The sequence below is a fragment of the Petaurus breviceps genome, unplaced genomic scaffold, assembly GCF_028583685.1.
Source record: "Petaurus breviceps papuanus isolate PSGF00001 unplaced genomic scaffold, PetGlider_PUasm1.0 76, whole genome shotgun sequence".
Taxonomy (NCBI): Eukaryota; Metazoa; Chordata; class Mammalia; order Diprotodontia; family Petauridae; genus Petaurus; species Petaurus breviceps.
In genome coordinates, this window is record NW_027186473.1 from 61,662,535 (window position 1) to 61,680,439 (window position 17,905).

Sequence of the window (17,905 nt, forward strand, 5' to 3'; positions counted from 1 at the left end):
GAACCTAGAATTTGTTGACACCATATCCAACACTGGATTCATTATGCCAACCCTACCCCTATCATCTGCTTCTAGAGCATTGAATCAGGTGCTAGAGAAGAAGAAAACAAAGCCAAAAAAGTTGTACTCTTTGCCCCCATTAACAATGACAGGCAAACACATTTGCTTTGAAAATGTCACTATTACACAATGTGAAAATCAGCAAAGATGATCAGTATTCTCATGACAGAATACATTGGGTGATTTTGTGTCCTTAGGAAAGCATGCTTGTAAAACCAAGCTTACTTGTATTTCTGTCAGCCTGCATTCAGTTGATAATAGATGTCTGTGCCTTATCACACAAAACCATCTAAAGGTTCTATGCACAATCATGGCTGAACTCTTTCTTAAAAACCTTGTAAAAGACTTTTAGATGGGAGAAGAATTTAGTGCTGCTATAAATTGTTAAAATGACTGAATTTCCCTGGTGGTTCTTAATGCCATCTAATACCATTAGTCTATTAGTCCATAGACAATGAATGTCTCCTGGTTCTCTCAAGTTCCTTAGGTCAGTGATCTACCTCTGTCCTCATGTTAGGTGTAAAATAGATGTAGATCTACAAGGACCCTGAAAGACCCCCAAACCACCATCATCTTATAGGTGAGGGACAGAGCTAAGCACAAAACAGTTTTGCACCTCAGGGAAAGTTCCCCACCCCATATTTGTTAATGTCCATCAGATTATCTTTGAGTCTTTAGTTCAGTGTCTTTCTAGACACACAATTTATCACAAAATGAATTCCTGTAAACCATGAAGAATATATTGTTCTGGCATTAAAAATATGTTCCTACAAAAAGTCATTTTTAAAAAAAATGTATCTGTATCCCTTTACCTCTGATTTCACCTTAGTTGTTGCATAATCTGGTGACACTCCCCAAATGTCATCTACAATGTAGTTGTCTGTTCACTGCTTAATGCTCTCAACAGCTTCCAAGAGTTAGGCAGTGTGGTGTATGTAATGGCACCACATCTAGAACTAGGAGATGTCATTTCTAATCTTGTGTCTGCCATTTGCTACCTTTGTGACCGTGGGAAAGTCACATAAAGTCTTTGGGTACTAGTTTCCTCACTAAAAAAAATTCGAGGTTATTTAGTATTTATTGTTAACATAAATTCCTGCCCATTTGTTTTTTCTGCTCGGAAGGGAGTGTTTTGAGGGTGGAGATGGGGATAATATAACAAGTTGTCCTGTATTTGGTCATTTCTTCTTATAAACAATGGAGGTATTATATAATAAATAACAGCATTTAAAAAAATATACTAAATAACTCTGATTGTCTTAATGAGGAAATTGATGCCTAAAAGCACCAGGTGACTTTCCTAAGGTCACAAAAGTAGAAAATGTTAGAGCCAACATTTTATGTCCCCTAGCTATAGATGTAGTACCCAGATGATGAGTACTCCTATCAGCAGTTTAACTGATGGGTGTTATGAAGGCATTAGAAAGCAGCTAAGCTGAAATAACTCCATTTAATTACCTGAGAGGAGCCATGTAACATAGTAGAGTATTAGAAGTGGAGTCAAGAAGACTGATGACAGGGGGCAGCTAGGTGGTGAATAGAGTGAATAGCAGTGAGTAGAGCATCGGCCCTGAAATTAAGAGGACCTGAGTTCAAATCTGGCCCCAGACACTTGACATTTAACTAGCTGTGTGACTTTGGGCAAGTCACTTAACCCCAATTGCCTTGACTTCCCCTCTCAAAAAAAAAAAGACCAATGACACTAGTAGTGTGACCATAGATGTAGTACTTCTCTGAGATTCTGGATATTCTGTAAGATGAGTTATAAAGGGGTTGAGGTCTAAGTAATTGGAGGGAGATCCAATAAATACCAAGTATAAGCATATTCAATATGTTGATAAGTATATTTAATCACTTTATTCAAAACTTAAACCAGGGCACCTTGACTTTTATTGTGTCATGGACTCTGATGACTGTTAGGTGACATCTAGACCTCTATTCAGAATAATATTTTCAAAACAAAGCAAAACACATAGGATTACAAAGGAAAACAATTAAATTGAAACACTCTGAACTAATTTTTAAAAGTCATTGACTCCAAGTTTAAAAACTTGTGATTTAAAGAAATGGTTAAAAATGGGCTCATTTCCCAGACGCTAAATATGAGTTCACTAATATTAAGCAAAAATCCTAAAAACAATGAATGTAAACATTGAAATATTTTTTAATTAAATACTTTATTGTGCATTACATATGCTTAGCACAGATCATCTGGAGACCAATGTTATTTGTATTCCCAAGCAAATCTCATATGCATTTTCTCATTTTTGTATCTTATTTTAAATTTTATTTTCCCCTTATTATCCAATTTCCCCCAAAAAACCATTTATTTTTCCCCAATTACATGTAAAAATAATTTTAACTTATTTTTATTTTGGCTTCCAAATTTCCTCCCTCTCTTCCCTCACCATTGAGAAGATAAGCAATTTTACATAGGTTATACATGTATAGTCATACAAAACATATTTCCATTTCATATGCATTATTAAAAAGCAACAACAAGAAAAAATAAAAGAGAAATGTGACTAAAATGAAGAGGAAATGATAATAGAACCTGAAAGGAAAATGTAGCAATAGAACTATTGTTGATATAGATACCATAGCAGAAGTATCTTAAATACAAAAGTCTTCGGTTGCTTGCCCCTTTAAAAACTAAATGTGGCATTAATATCATGTGTTTAACAAATTTTGATGATTTACTCAGTAATTTTTTGTGAAATGTCTACCATATATTGAGTCTATTAAACAATGTGAAAGATAGAAAACTTTCTTCCTTCAAGGCGCTTACCCTCAAATGTGATGCCTATATGCATTCTTATTTACCCAGTCACAGAATCATAGAATTGGAAGGGACCTCAGATGCTATCTAGGCCAACTCATAGCAAAAATGATACCTCCCACAACATACGTGATGAGTGGTCATCCAACTCCTGTTTGAAGACCTCCAGTAAGGGGGTCCCACTATCTCCAAAAGTAGTCTATGCTACTTTGGAATAGTCTAATTGGTAAGAATTTTTTCAACCTCAAGCCCAAATTTGCCTCTTTGCAGCTTATTACTGCTCATAATTTCACTGTGGGGGCCCAAACAGAACAAGTCTAATACCCTTCCACAAAGCAGTCCATTAAATATTGAAGACAGCTATTATATCATCCTTGAGCCTTTGTTTCATCAGGCCAAATTCATTTTAAGATTAATTTGCAAGTAAAGCATAAACCCTCTTATTCCTTGAACTACAGAGAAATAGACAGTATTCTAAGTGAGCATAATGGAAATAATCATTCCTAGTTACCATAGCCTTGGGCTCTCTGTTTATTACTCAAGAAAAGCAGACAAAACAGATAGTTCATGACTGAATTGTTCCCATGTTGTGACTCTTTCTGCACAGTAGCATGCTAATCATTCATCGGTTTTGGTCGTCTTTACATTCTTTTTATAAATGTATTCAGCTCAAATTTTGAAATGTTCTCTTTCAGCTTTTCAGCCCAGTGACACCCTACCGCATGAAATTGGTTTGAATGGAGGCATGATACTTGTCAGTAGAATGAGGCACCTACAAACAAAAAGATAAAAAACAGACTCATAATTTCCTTTTATATTAGCTCTTCAGTGTTGACTTGGGAAGGCATCGGTATAAATCCACAGGGTTGAAAGGAACTATACACTGAGATCATACAGTAGGGACTTTGAAACAGAGAATCAGGTATTCTTTCTACCATAGCTGCTGTAAAGTGAATCATACTCCTGAATCTTCCAAGACTTATTAAGGTTCTAGGTGCCCAGATAATAGGGACAAATATCTGTTCATATTAGGCTCTCAAAAGATATCTGTCAAATTGAATTGAACTGAATTGAATTGGGATTACTGAGCAGTTTAAACTTAGCTTCAGTTCTCATACAATCCCTCCTGCTCCTCACCTTGTCTTAAATACAAGTTGTTCTCAGCGTTTTCAGGAGAGTATGCTCTTGCTATTCATTAGAACATATGTGGCCTTTCATGTTGTGCCCATAGCAAAGACCCCAAAGGCCCTTAAGATGAGGATTCAGTTAAAAACAGAAAGGTTTTTAGCTTAGGCAAGGCTAACTATAATGAATTAACTTTTGTTTTGTTATTTGGAGGAGGAAGGCAGGGCAATTGGGGTTAAGTGACTTGCCCAAGGTCACACAGCTAGTAAGTGTTAAGTGTTAAGATTTGAACTCAGGTCCTCCTGACTCCAGGGCTGATGCTGTATTCACTGTGCCATCTAGCCACCCCAGAATTAACTTTTACACTGGGAAAAAGCTTCCAATATCTGTAATGAAGCCAGCATGTCACAGTGATCATGATAACAGTGAAAGGATTCTTTGTTATGTCTCCATTTCTTTCTGTTTTCTGAGAAGGCTTCAGAACCAATTAAACACCAGGAAGAGTGCAGAAGCATTGTGGAATTAGTTGTGTTGCCTGGAAAAGCTGATTGTAGGGTGGGTTTATTAAAGAGTGGGTCCTATTTCTGTGATCCAGAGAGACAAAATGACTAAAAATATATATCACTCATTGGTATTTTCATTTATTATATTTAAACAGAAATTTATGGAAACTGATTCCTAGATGAGGGGGCAGAGCAAAGGAAGGAAGGAGAAAGCTAAAGCTTCGGGGCACTAGACCAAATTTACTTTTTATAAGGACTGGGAACTGGACCTGCAATATCATTAGTTTAGGGAATGCTTTCTACCCATTCATGTCAGAACATCATTATAACTTCCAGTCTTAAAGTGCTACCTAAGGCATTAAGTGTTGCTCAGGGTGATATACACAAATCCAGGTATTTCTCATTTTAATGTTAGTTTTCTATTGCCTATACCATCCTGTCTATTTTTATGGAGAAAGTAATGCTATAATATGATCAAGAATCCTCAGTATCGGCAGGACCTGTGTTGAGGTCCCACCTCTCACACAGACTGTGTGACCCTGTACAGATCACTTAACCTCTCTGTTCTTTTTATCCTTTATGTCCTCAAAGTCTCCCTCTTCCTCCCCCTCCCCATGTAGAAAATCTCAACTTTCCTCTTCCAAGCTAGATATTGGATTGTAAGGATGTAAATACCAGCAGCTACAGCTGTCATTGAAGCACCACCCCCACCATCATCACCAATCTCTAACCCAGCATACCCTCAATGAAAATTTTTTTTTTGTTTCTGATGTGATCACAAAAATATGACTATCCAATCCACCACTCCATACCAGTCAAATCAGGCAGGTAGGTGACTAGAGAATGGGACCTGGAGTTGGAAAGACCTGAGTTCAAATATAGCCTCAGACTTACTAGCTATATTACCCTGGGCAAGTCACTTAACCTCTGTTTGCTTTAGTTTTTTCATCTGTCTGATGGAGATAGTAATAGCATCTGTCTGCCAGGATTGTTGTGAGGATCAAATGAGATAATAATTGTAATGTGTTTGGCATGGTGCCCAGTATATAGTAGGTGCTATAAAAATATTATCTATTATTATTATAAATCACAGATCCAATAAAAAAAAGTTGGTTGCAAAGTGATAAATTGAAGGAGAGATAATCATCTGTGGGGGTGGGGTGAAAGTAAAACCCACATTCATAAAAAACACAGATCCTAGATGGCTTGGATGATAGAAGACAATGTCATTCAATATAGTGCAGTATTGTGCCAAGTATCAACAAAACATGGACTTGTGCCAAGATAGCATAATCCTGATACCCAGGGAAGGTGCCAGATAGAAATCCCCCCTCAGTTTCAATGGTGAATCTTGTGATATTCTAGTGCTACTTTCTAGGCATCATCTTCATTTTGTCTTCAAATAGGTTCAGTCATTTCAGAGGCCACAGTGACCTGATGGTAGAGCTAAGTTTATTGCTATTCATTTGCATACAGAAAAAAGAAAACAAAACCCAACAGGACAAAAGAATTATCATATCATCTTTAGCTATTGTTTCTTCTTTAGTTTGAAAAGAAATTTAGAAGAAAACTGAACTTTAAGTCATTGTAATAGCCAGTTTGGGGTATGGACAACAAATGATGAGGCATATTTGCCACTTTAGGCAAATAACTTCACTGCCCTGAGCCTTGTTTTCCTCATCTGTAAAAAAAAAATGAGAAGTTGGGTTGGATTAAATGGCCTCTGAGACCTTGTGTTACTTTAAATCTATGATTCTCTTAGCAGAGAAATGATAGTTTGATAGGCATGAGGCAGAAGGGAGGCCTGAAAGTTATAGTCAGTCTTTTTATGAGTTTTTGTTGTTGTTGTTGAACTGGTTTTTTCTTTGTTTTAAGGGAAATGTCAGTTCTGACATGGTGATAGTATGTATGTTTGTTGGGAGGCATAGTGCTAGTAATGCCCATGATATGAAACTGAAAGAACACTGGCTTTTTTATGTTAAAGGAAGAAAAAAGAAAATGAAAGGACCCTCTCTTTTGCTTTCCAGGCAATGGATCTCAAAGGTCAGATGATCTACATCGTTGAATCTAGTGCCATCTTGTTCTTGGGATCACCTTGTGTGGATCGGTTAGAGGATTTTACAGGCCGTGGGCTCTACCTCTCAGATATCCCGATTCATAATGCCCTGAGGGATGTGGTTCTGATGGGCGAGCAAGCTCGTGCCCAAGATGGGCTGAAGAAGAGGTTGGGAAAACTCAAAGCCACCCTGGAGCAAGCCCATCAAGCCCTCGAGGAGGAGAAGAAGAAGACAGTGGATCTCTTGTGCTCCATCTTCCCAGGCGAGGTCGCTCAGCAGCTGTGGCAGGGCCAGGCTGTGCCCGCCAAGAAATTCACCCATGTCACCATGCTTTTCTCAGATATTGTTGGATTCACAGCCATCTGTTCCCAGTGCTCACCAATGCAGGTCATTACCATGCTCAATGAACTCTACACTCGCTTTGACTCCCAGTGTGGAGAGCTGGATGTCTATAAGGTAGGAGTGGGAAGTGTGGCAGGAAATTCTAGGGGCAACAGATGTTTCTTTGGGACGGAGAAGTACCTAAAAAAGGGTTTTGCTATCCACCTGAATTAGATTCATTTGTCTTAATCATGAAATGAAAATCACCTAGGGAGCCATGCGGTGAACAGACTGGAGGCAGGCACCCCCAAGTGATCAGCATGAATGCTCACTGTGCCAGAAATAGTACTGCCTTACAAAAAGAAAAAAGAAAAGAAATCAGAAAAGGAGGTTATTGTTGTGCTTAAAGGATTGCCACACTTCAGTACCAGAATATAAATAAAGACATGGCATCCTAAGAGGAAGATTCGGGCAGTTGGGGTGGGGTAGAGGTAGGTTTGGCTAGAGATGATTGAATAAATCACTGATTCTCAGTAAGCATCAATTTAGTAGATGCAGATAGTTATCATCTTTTGTGCTACTTTTAATGGGTTGGTCATTCCCTTCTGTGAACCCAACAGAGCAAAGTTTGGTCTTCAGGAAAGGACTTCCTGTTTCCAATAAGAAGAAACCCATATGTGTGTATAGATATATGTATGTATGTGTATGTGTGTATATGTATATGTTTATGTATGTATGTGTGTATTGTGTATATGTATGTATACATATGTGGGGGATTTTTCGTTGTAACAATGTACAGTGATTTAGCCTGTGACTTTCATTCATTCTAATGAGATTCATGCGTTTAAACCTCTATATACTGTGCTAAATGTTTACAACTCACTGAGACACCCAGGAAGATGAAGTAGCTGATATTTCTCTATTATCTGAAAAGAAATCTATAGAGATAAATAGCTTAATTTGTTCTTATGGATAATGGAATTTTGGCAGCATGTGTCATGGATAGAATTCTAGTCTTAGAGTTGGGAAGACTTGACCTTAAATCCTCTATTAGACACTTACTAGCTATGGGACCCTGAGCAAGACTACTACCTTCTTTGGGTCTCAGTTTCTTCATCTGTAAAGTGAAGGGGTTGGATTTGATGACCTCTCAAGGTGATGCAGCAGATGAAGTTCTGGGCCTAGAGTCAGGAAAACTTCTCTTTATGAGTTCAAATCTGGCCTTAGACACTTACTAGCTCTGTGACCCTGGGCAAGTCACTTAAAACTGCCTCAGTTCCTTAATCTGTAAAATGAGGTGGAGAAGGAAATGGCAAACCATTCCACTCTTTGCCAAGAAAACCCCAAATGGGGTCGTATAGAGTCAGACACGACTAACAGCAACAAAACAGCAACAGATCCCTTCTAGCCCCAAAACTATAATCCCATTATCTTTTAAGGGAAGACATATTATGGTAATATGTTTTGCAAGACTGAACTTGTATAACCCACATTAAATTGCTTACCATCTCAGGGAGGGGAAAAGTGAAGGATGGAGAGAGAAAATTTGGAACTCAAATTTTTTTAAATGAAAAATTTAAAGGGTCTTTACATGTAACTGGGGGGAAATAAAATATTCAGTGAAAATTTAAATATCTAAGGGCAATCATCATTAGTTTTCAGTACAGTTGGCTAAATCAAACTTGGTTCTAAAGAGGAAATAAAAGAAAACAAAGCCACAAATAATATGTTTAGGTTTAATCTTGCAAAAGAAAAAAAAATCTAGTGTCCTGTCATTTCCTTTGTGCTTTAAATATAAATTGGTACAACTGGAACAGAGTCTGAAGTCCATGACCTAGGTTCAGACTGCCTCTGACACTAGCAATATGACCTTAGACAAGTCACTATAAAAAATAAAGGAAGGAGAGGTTGGAGTAAATAGCTTTGAGACCTCTTCCAGTTCCACAAGCAGAAATCCTATGATCCTGTATTCCTATATACAGTACATATATTTGAATTGCTGAGAGACCTTGGAATTCATTAGTGGATTTCTAACAGCCTTGTAATCAGAAAAATTGAATCTGAGCTCTAACACCTAGTTTCTGTGTGACCTTGGCTAAGTCACTTACCTTGTCTCAGTGACCATAGAAACTCTATAACATTTTAAATCACAGTCCTGGTGTTCATTTGTGTCAATTGGAGGAATCCCCCTTCCTATGAAGTTGAATTGCTATCCATTGTTAAACTAGGTAGTGTTTTTTGGATGTTAGCATTAAAATCAATCAATCAGTAAATAGTTCCACAGTTTACACATTCTTCTTCCTCTACTCTCTCTCCTCAAAAAGCTTTCCTCTGTCATGAATTGCCTTATGGCCATTGCCCTCTTGTTGATCTCATCCTTCTTGACCTCTTAATGGCATTGTAGATTGGACACTGCTCCATTTTTCTTGCTTCTTTATTTTCCTTCTGTTTCTAGTACTAATTCACTCTGCTCCTCACCTTCCTTCAGTCTTTTAAGATTGTGTGTAGAACACTGTCCAGTGCTCTGAAGGTGGTACAAAATTAAGATAAAATAGCATTCCCTGCTCTCATGGAGTTCATAGTCGAATAGAGAGGACCACATATATATATCTAGTTTACACATATCTGTTGCTTCTCCACCAAATTCTACCAGCATCTTAGATTCATATGATATCACTAAGTGTGCAGCACTTGAAAATAGCTTCATATTGCTTCATTTATTTTCTCAAAACTCATTTTGCAGAAGAAGAAATGAAGCACAAAAATATTGAATGACTTGTCATTGGTCAGACTGTGAAGAGTTAATAACAAGGCTTAGAGGAGAATCCAGATTCTCAAGTCCATTTTACTCTGTATTACTCCTCTTTTATAAGAAGAGTCTTGTTCTAGCATAATTAGCTTACTTTGTTCAGGATTTTTGTCCTAAAAGAATTATTTTACCTTTGCTGACTCATGATCCCACTCCTTCTACATGTTAGCCATTGGAGAAGAATTCATGGTGCTGCATTTTCTGCATTTGAAAATGAACTCAGATTTTATTGTCTCTAAGATCCTTTGTAATGCAAAAATCACATGATCCAATGTTTATATATATATGTATATATATATGTGTGTATATATATATATATATATATAAAATCATATAACACCACTTTCAGGAGTATTTCATGTGGTTTGGATCACCATAGGATGTGAGCCATTGTATTTCTCCTATCTGATCTTAAATGTTTTTTATCTTCTGTTTCATTTACCTTAACTTGTATTTATTCCGAGAAACCAATTTGTATGCTTAGGTGGAGACGATTGGAGATGCATACTGTGTAGCTGGAGGCTTACACAAAGAAAGTGAGACACATGCTGTTCAAATTGCCCTTATGGCCTTGAAGATGATGGAGCTGTCTGATGAAGTGATGTCTCCACATGGAGAACCTATCAAGGTCAGGTGGATATGTCTGACGTCTGTGAGATGTATTTGATTCCTGTGGGGTGTTGAGGGGAAAATGCTCGATAAGGGTATCAAAAAAATGGTATCTGAGTCAGACATAAAAGTAATTCATTGGGCAAACTGAATCCAAGAGTTAGGTTGGCTGGAGATGGTTGGTTAAAGCCCTAATTCTCAGTAAGCATCAGTTCAGTAGATGCAGATATGATAGTTATCATCTTTTGTGCTACTTTTAATGGGTTGGCCATTCCCTTCTGTGACCCCAACAGAGCAAGGTTTGGTCTTCAGAAACAGGACTTCCTGTTTCCAACAATAAGAAACCTCTATACTTTGCCAGTGGTAACAATGTACAGCCTGTGATTTTCATTTGTTCTAAAGAGACATGTGTCTAAACCTCCATATACTTTGTTAAATATTTACTACTCACTGGAAAACCCAGGAAAGTAAGAATTATGTTAAAAATTCTTGGCTGACCACCATCCTAAACTTAATCCTGTAATTCCCATTCAATGGAAGGATCATTCATTTCTCTTTCTAATTTTCAGTGTGGCAAAGACTGACAGATAAAACAGTCTTCAAAAATGTGTGTAAAAATAGTGATGATAGCACAATATATATATTCTCAAAGTTTCTTTGTGTTTTGATGGCATGATTTTTAAGATGTGGAGAACTGCATGTGTTTAATTTTAGTAATTATAAGAATATTTTTGAGTGATTTTAACAACTGATTACCAAAATAAAAACATTTTGAGGGATAAAATCTGCTTCAAGAACTCAAAAGGAATAGTTAAATTGTACCACGTGAACGGTACTAAATTAGACAGAAATAGAAACTGGAGAAGTTACAAGTTTCTCATGGCTGACAGCAACCAAAGATCAAAAATAAGGTTGCTGGACCAAGTAAATTAGTAAAATGGGTTGTGGACCAAGTAAAATTGAGTTCAGGGAAAAGGAAAGACTATAAGATTATTCCTTTCCTCTGAGGCCCTGTGTATTTTTTTCTCCTAAAATTTCACAGTATGCACTTATTCTCATTCATTTACCCACAAAGATAAGGAGGAAGACTTGAATAAGAGTAGATAGGAGAGAAGAGAAAAAGGAAGTGAGAGGTTTTCAAATGAAGGACAGTAGGTAGATGTTGAAACAAGAACACAGTTGTGGGATTCACTTTTTCCAGTCCCAAATGAATCATGAGGTGTAATGATTGGCCGTTCCAAGGAGATTCCCTAAACAGAAGCTGGATTCCCCCTGCTTTTTTAGGTTAATTGCTGCTACTGCTACCATGCTATATATAGGCTTCTTTTCCAAGGACTGTGTGTCCCTCTGAGGCTCAGTTAGGGCCTCCTTTTTCCTCCGACATTGTTCCTCTCCATGGGTCTCCAGGGCAGAACATTACACTCCTATACTGCTCAAGTACATAACTGTGTGCTTTCCTTGTTTGTTTTTGCTAAAATTGTGAATTAACTCAGAGTGTAATCTATATAGATTTGAGCTAAATTAAAAGTATATAAGCCTGTGTTTCTCACAGAACTTGGCCAAGTTTTTAAGCATTAAGCAAGCTTTTCTAGGTGCTGCCAGTTTTTACCATGCAGTCTTTCTCACTGACCCTATTTGAACCCTCAGCCCCAGCCTGAATAAGCTCTCAGCACTTGTGAATTAAAGTCATTTTTTTTCTGTCTTGGTTCTCACTTTTTTAAAAAAGTAATCAGGGTTAAGCAACTTGCTCAAGGTTACAAGGCCAGTTATTTCTGGGTGTGGTGCTGAGTATCTGAGCCCAGATTTGATCCCCAGGTCATCCCAACACTGGAGCCGGTGCTCTTACTCGCTGAGCCACCTGGCCGCCCCTTGGTTCTCACTTTGCCTCAGATCAAAAAAACTCTCTGAATAGTCACCTAAATCATTGACTCAGCTGATGTCTCTTGGGTTCTGTCCACAGATAATTCCCAATTTGTGTTTCCTTGGATTTGGGTCTCCCGTCTCAATGAGCACTTACTGCAGGTCTCCTCAGTTTACTTTCCTTTCCCATACCTTTGCTTTTTGAAACAATATTCTAGGGATCAGGTTATCCCAGCTCAAATGAAATGACATTTGTAAAGCACTTAGTAGGTGCTTAATAAATGTTCATTCTCCTTCTTTAATTTTTCTTCTATTCAGGTCTATTCTCTATGAAGGAGAAGGAATTGGACCAGATGATTTGGGAGGTCACTTCCAACTCTGAATGCTATGATCTTGAAACTATGGTTTCTTTGTCTCAGTTCATTTCTATTGAGATTAGGGCTTTTGTTCTCTTCATATACCTGACTACAAAGACAAAAAAGTTCATTTCCAACTTCCACTTCCAAAATCTTTTCTTAAGGAAGAGAGAAATCTGGATATGTTCAGGAAATGATGTATTTGCACTACCATTTGCATGACTACTCTATCCAATATTATTACTTTTCTTTTTAAACTTTCAGTTATGCCTTGGAAGAGGGTCCTGATAAGTTGACAGATCCTTGGAGTCTTGTATATGTATCTGTCATGTATATTTCAAATGGCCTACCATCCAAAAGGAAAAAAAAATAACCTTCTAAGATAGACATTGCTATATGCTGTATTTGTTTTTTTTTTCTCCTTGTAACTTTAAATGAATCACAGATAGAGAAGGATACTTAGAGATCATCTTAGTCAAGGTTTTTTCATCTTTTTTTGTTTCATGGATTCCTTTGGCAGTCTGGTGATGACTATGCAGCCTCTCTGAGAATAAGGGTTTTTCAATGCATTAAAGAAAACACCGGATCACAAAGGAAATCAATCATATTTAAATATAACTATCAAAATATTAGCAAAACAAATTTTGATATGTTCATCCATGCAGTGGAAGTCTAGTAACAATGTTGTTGATGTGGTGATGGGCATGAACATTTCCAGATATCTGCAACAACAGCAATGTGATACAAAAGTTTCTATGATTTCTACTAACTAAAAAGTCACAAGTACTGCCAATATGAGGGAGATTTGTTGCCTACATTGATAGGAAATGCTAAGTTTAATTAGAACTTAATAAAAATAAAGATGCATTTTTTTCCTATTCAAGTTCACAGACCTTCTGAAATCTATCCAGGGGCTCCTTAAAGAGTCTGTGTAGCCCAGATCCCTGGTCTAATCTACCTTCTCTTGCAAATAATAAAGGAGGGGTATAAAGGATTGACTTGCCCAAGGCCAAACAGCTAGTTTGGCAAACCTAAAACTAGAACTGAAATCACCTGACTCTTAGTCTGGGTACCTTTCTCCTATAGCAGGATAAGTGATTGATTAGAAAAGCATTTTGCAAAAATCTTGATTTACTGTGAAGGAGAGAAATGCTATTTGTGATCTTCCAGTATTCTTATATAATTAGCAGAATTAAAAAGCAATTTTTCCTGGACTGTCATTTTCATCTGAGTTACTGAAAACTTGGATTTAGTTTACAGTGTGTGCCGGTGACAAAAAAAGTACAAAAATGTCTGCTAAATATGGACAGTGATAAGGAGGAGGACATCTGGGTCACAGTGAGCAGCCTGGAACATTAAACTGCCTGTTTAAACCTAATAAACTTTTATAACCATATCCTGGGGCCCTTAGCTGGCATGATGGATAAAGTGCTGGGCCTGGAGTCAGGACAACTCATTTTCATGAGTTCAAATCTGACCTCAGACATTCATTAGCTGTGTGATCCTGGGAAAGTAACTTAACCCCATTTGCCTCAATTTCCTCATCTGTAAAATGAGATAGAGAAGGAAATGGCAAGCCACTCCACTATCTTTGCCAAGAAAACCCCAAATGGAGTCACAGACTCAGACATGACTGAAATAACTAAGTGACAAAACCATGTCACACACTCCTAGTCTCCCTGCTTTAGTGTTGGGCTGATCAAATAGCTTGCCACAAAAGCAGAGGTTTAACGAGGCTTCTAATCTAAGCTACATTAAATGCCATGTTTTCTTGCTTCTAGACTTGGAAACTATACAGGCACTGGGGCATAGAGATACACCATGCCCTACTGGAAAGTTGGAGGGGTAATGGGGGAAGACATAGGAGAGAAAAGATTGGGGGAGGGGATATTCAGTGGGATCGCTGTTTTGGGGTAGTGGGTAGGGGAAAAATGGGGAGAAAATTTGTAACTCAAAATCTTGTGGAAATGAATGGTGTAAACTAAAAAAAATTAAATTAAATTTTAAAAAAAGAAGTGGCAGAAGATATTAGGAATCTTTACCCTAACAAGTAAAGGAAGAAAGTATAACAGTTGTCTTCAAAACTTTGAAAAACTGTCATATGAAAGAGATTAGTCATGCTATATACTATGATGAGACCAGAATGTTCCTACTCAAAGAGCTAACAGGCTTCTGATTGGTTTTCAATCAATAAACTTTTATTTAAAAAAAAAAGACTTGGAAATGCATCTTGATATAATAATGAAATAGACTCAGACCCAGAAAGCTTGTGTTTGAATTCTGGCTCCAATACTGATAAATTGTGTTATTGAGAGTTGGTCATTTAACATTTCTGAGCCACAATGTCCTTGGCTATAAAATAATGATAATAATATGGGTTGTGAAACAGTGTGGCACAGTGGAGAAATCACAAGACTTCAAATCAGGAAGACTTAGGTGCATGTTCTGCCTCTAACACTCAGATGCCATGTGACCATGGGGAAGTCATTTAACCTCTTGGAGTCTGAATTTCCTTATCTGGTAAATGAAGGTATTGAATTTATTAGCCTCTAAGGACCAGCTATCTTGAAATGTGTGGTTTCACTGCCTAAAGTTGTTGTGAGGAAAGCACTTTGTTAAATATAAAGTTCTATGTAAATATAAATTATTTTATTTATTTTGCCCTTTTCTATAAACTTGTATTTTTAGCTTTTAGAGAACTCTTTAACTTAATCTGACTACATTCAGAGAGGTTTTTTTTTTGTTTGGTTTTTGCCTTTTGGAGGGAAACTGGGGTAAAGTAACTTGCCCTCGGTGTGTGTGTGGATGTTAAGTGTCTGAGGCCGGAACCGAACTTGGGTCCTCCTGACTTCCCGGACCGGCGCTTTACTCACTGTGCTGCCTAGCCTAGCCACCCTACAGAGAGGTTTTTGATAAATGTTTTGTTATGTCAGTGATAAAGTTTGGATGTGAATTCGGAAAATTTTCTAACCATGGATAAAGGTACATGGCTATGGTGGTCATAGATATTGACTGAATGACTAATGGAAGGAGGGAAGGAAAGAAGGAAGGAAATGGAAAGAGAAAGGGAAGGAAAAGAGGAATAGAATGGAGAGGAAGAAGGAAGGAATGAAGGAGGAGACAAGAGGGAGAAAGGAAGGAAGAAAAAAATCATTTATTGTTTTCTATGAGTTAGATACTATGCTACACATATGGATAGAAGTATTTTTAAAAGTCTTCAAGAAAATTATATTGCAATAGGGAAAGGCACAATATATAGGGTATTGATAACCAGGGAAGGTTTTTCTGTCTTGTCAGATGTGGGAAATGGGAAAGGTGGATAAGAAAAAGCAAGCTATTAGCTTCAGGCAGATGGTAAAATGCCCTGGTGGGTAGATGATGGATAGGAAGTGAAGTGAAAAGGGGCAGCTAGGTGGCACAGTGAATAGAGCACCCACCGGCCCTGGAGTCAGAACAACCTGAGTTCAAATCTGGCCTCAGACACTTAATACAGAAACTAGCCGTGTGACCTTGGGCAACTCACTTAACTCGAATTGCCCTCCAAAAGGCAAAAAAATAAAATAAAAGTGAAGTGGAACCAAGGACTTGGTTTAGGACCAGCTAGTAGATAACCAAGGACTAAGTAGACTAGTTTACTCCAAAGATGAAAGGATTATTTTTCCAAGAAACTGGGATTTAGGTTCTGAAAGAGCTGGTGAATAGGTCCTCCAGAGTGGAGAGTGCTGGTAGAGTTGGAGAGGAGCATGTTGGCCGATGCAGGCAGATAGTGCAATGACCTAGCTGGGTGACTGAATAGGATACAGAAGACAGGATGGTGATAAAATCAGGGCCACAATCCTAATATACTTGGAGATTTTAAAATCACTTTCCTGGGAACCAAGCAAATGGTGATATGCAAATATTATTATCCTCGTTTCACACTGGAGGACACCAAAGCCTGGAAACTTGTTAATGTTCCTACAGCCAATAAATATTAGTGTCTCCTGATTCTAAGTAAAGCTGCCTTTCCAAGGCACCACACTTTTAATTTTGTGTAAAAGTTGGTGGGGAGCTAGATGGGAAGTAATAAATATAGCTAGCATTTATATACTACTTTTAGGTTTTCAATGCACTTTGCAGATTTTGATCCTCCCTATAACTCTGTAAAGTAGATGCTATTATTATTGACCTTTTAAAAATCAAGAAAATGAGAATCAGAGAACTTAAACAACAGCTTATGAAGAAAAGGATCATGATCAGAGTAGTTGATGAGAAAGATGGTGGTGGTGATGGTACATATGTATCCAGTCAGAAACATTAGAATGATACAAAATATTTTACAATGACAGGAGTGATATCTTTTCAATTCCTTTAATTTGACAAACATGTATTAAAAGGGCCTACTATGTGCTAGACACAAAGCAGTCTTTTCTCCTCAAGTGCCTTCCATTCTACAAGAATGCTAAACATGTGGGGCAACTACATGGTGCAGTAAATAGAGCACCAGCCCTGGAGTCAGGAGGACCTGAGTTCAAATGCGGCCTCAAACACTTAACACAAAAATTAGCCGTGTGACCTTGGGCCAGTCACTTAACTCCAATTGCCCTCCAAAAAGCAAAAAAAAAAAAACTGCTAAACATGTATACATACAGGTAAAAATAAATCATATACAAAATTATATGAATAGTTTAACTAAAGATATTACCTTAACATCTTTCTGGACTGGCATAGGGCATCAGGAAAGGCCTCTTGTAGGAGCTAGGACCTGAGCTATGTTTTGAAGGGTTTTCCATTTTCTTTCAGATGCGTATCGGTTTGCATTCTGGATCTGTCTTTGCTGGAGTCGTTGGAGTTAAAATGCCCCGTTATTGTCTCTTTGGAAACAATGTCACCCTGGCAAACAAATTTGAGTCCTGCAGCATTCCACGGAGGATCAATGTTAGTCCAACAACTTATAGGTACTGATTATGTTAGACAACTAACATCTGTTTCTTTTATTGTGTGTGGATCGATTGTTCATTTTTTTTTTATTAAATGTGCTTTCACTTTCTTAGGTAGTAAGGCAATCAACATGACTATATTTATTTATTTATTTTGTTTTAATCTCAATTACATTGTATCCCTTTTAATTAGCTATTGCCTGTTCCCTCCCAAGTTGCAATTTTTACATATAACTTCTCCTATGGAATTCTTGAAAACAACTTTTTTATTCTTTTACTTAAAAATCTTAGTCTTCTGGGCAGCTAGGTGGCACAGTGAATAGAGCACCAGCCCTGGAGCCCGGAGGACTTGAATTCAAATCCGACCTCAAGTACTTAACATTTACTAGCTGTGTGACCTTGGGCAAATCACTTAACCCCAATTGCCCTGCCTTCCTCCCTCCAAAAGAAAAGAAAAGAAAAGAAAAGAAAAGAAAAGAAAAGAAAAGAAAAGAAAAGAAAAGAAAA

The 17,905-nt window shown here is 37.6% G+C and overlaps 1 protein-coding gene across 6 annotated transcripts in view; it reads left to right on the plus strand.

Moving 5' to 3' along the window:
- GUCY1A1 (guanylate cyclase 1 soluble subunit alpha 1) overlaps positions 1-17,905 on the plus strand; it is a 92,788-nt gene that overhangs the window by 55,785 nt on the left and 19,098 nt on the right. For all 6 annotated transcript variants that reach the window (XM_069105607.1, XM_069105612.1, XM_069105611.1 and 3 more), the window contains 3 exons: positions 6,495-6,980; positions 10,139-10,282; positions 17,262-17,416. In XM_069105607.1, coding sequence (XP_068961708.1) covers positions 6,495-6,980; positions 10,139-10,282; positions 17,262-17,416 — 785 coding nt within the window. The remainder of the gene's footprint in view (positions 1-6,494; positions 6,981-10,138; positions 10,283-17,261; positions 17,417-17,905) is intronic.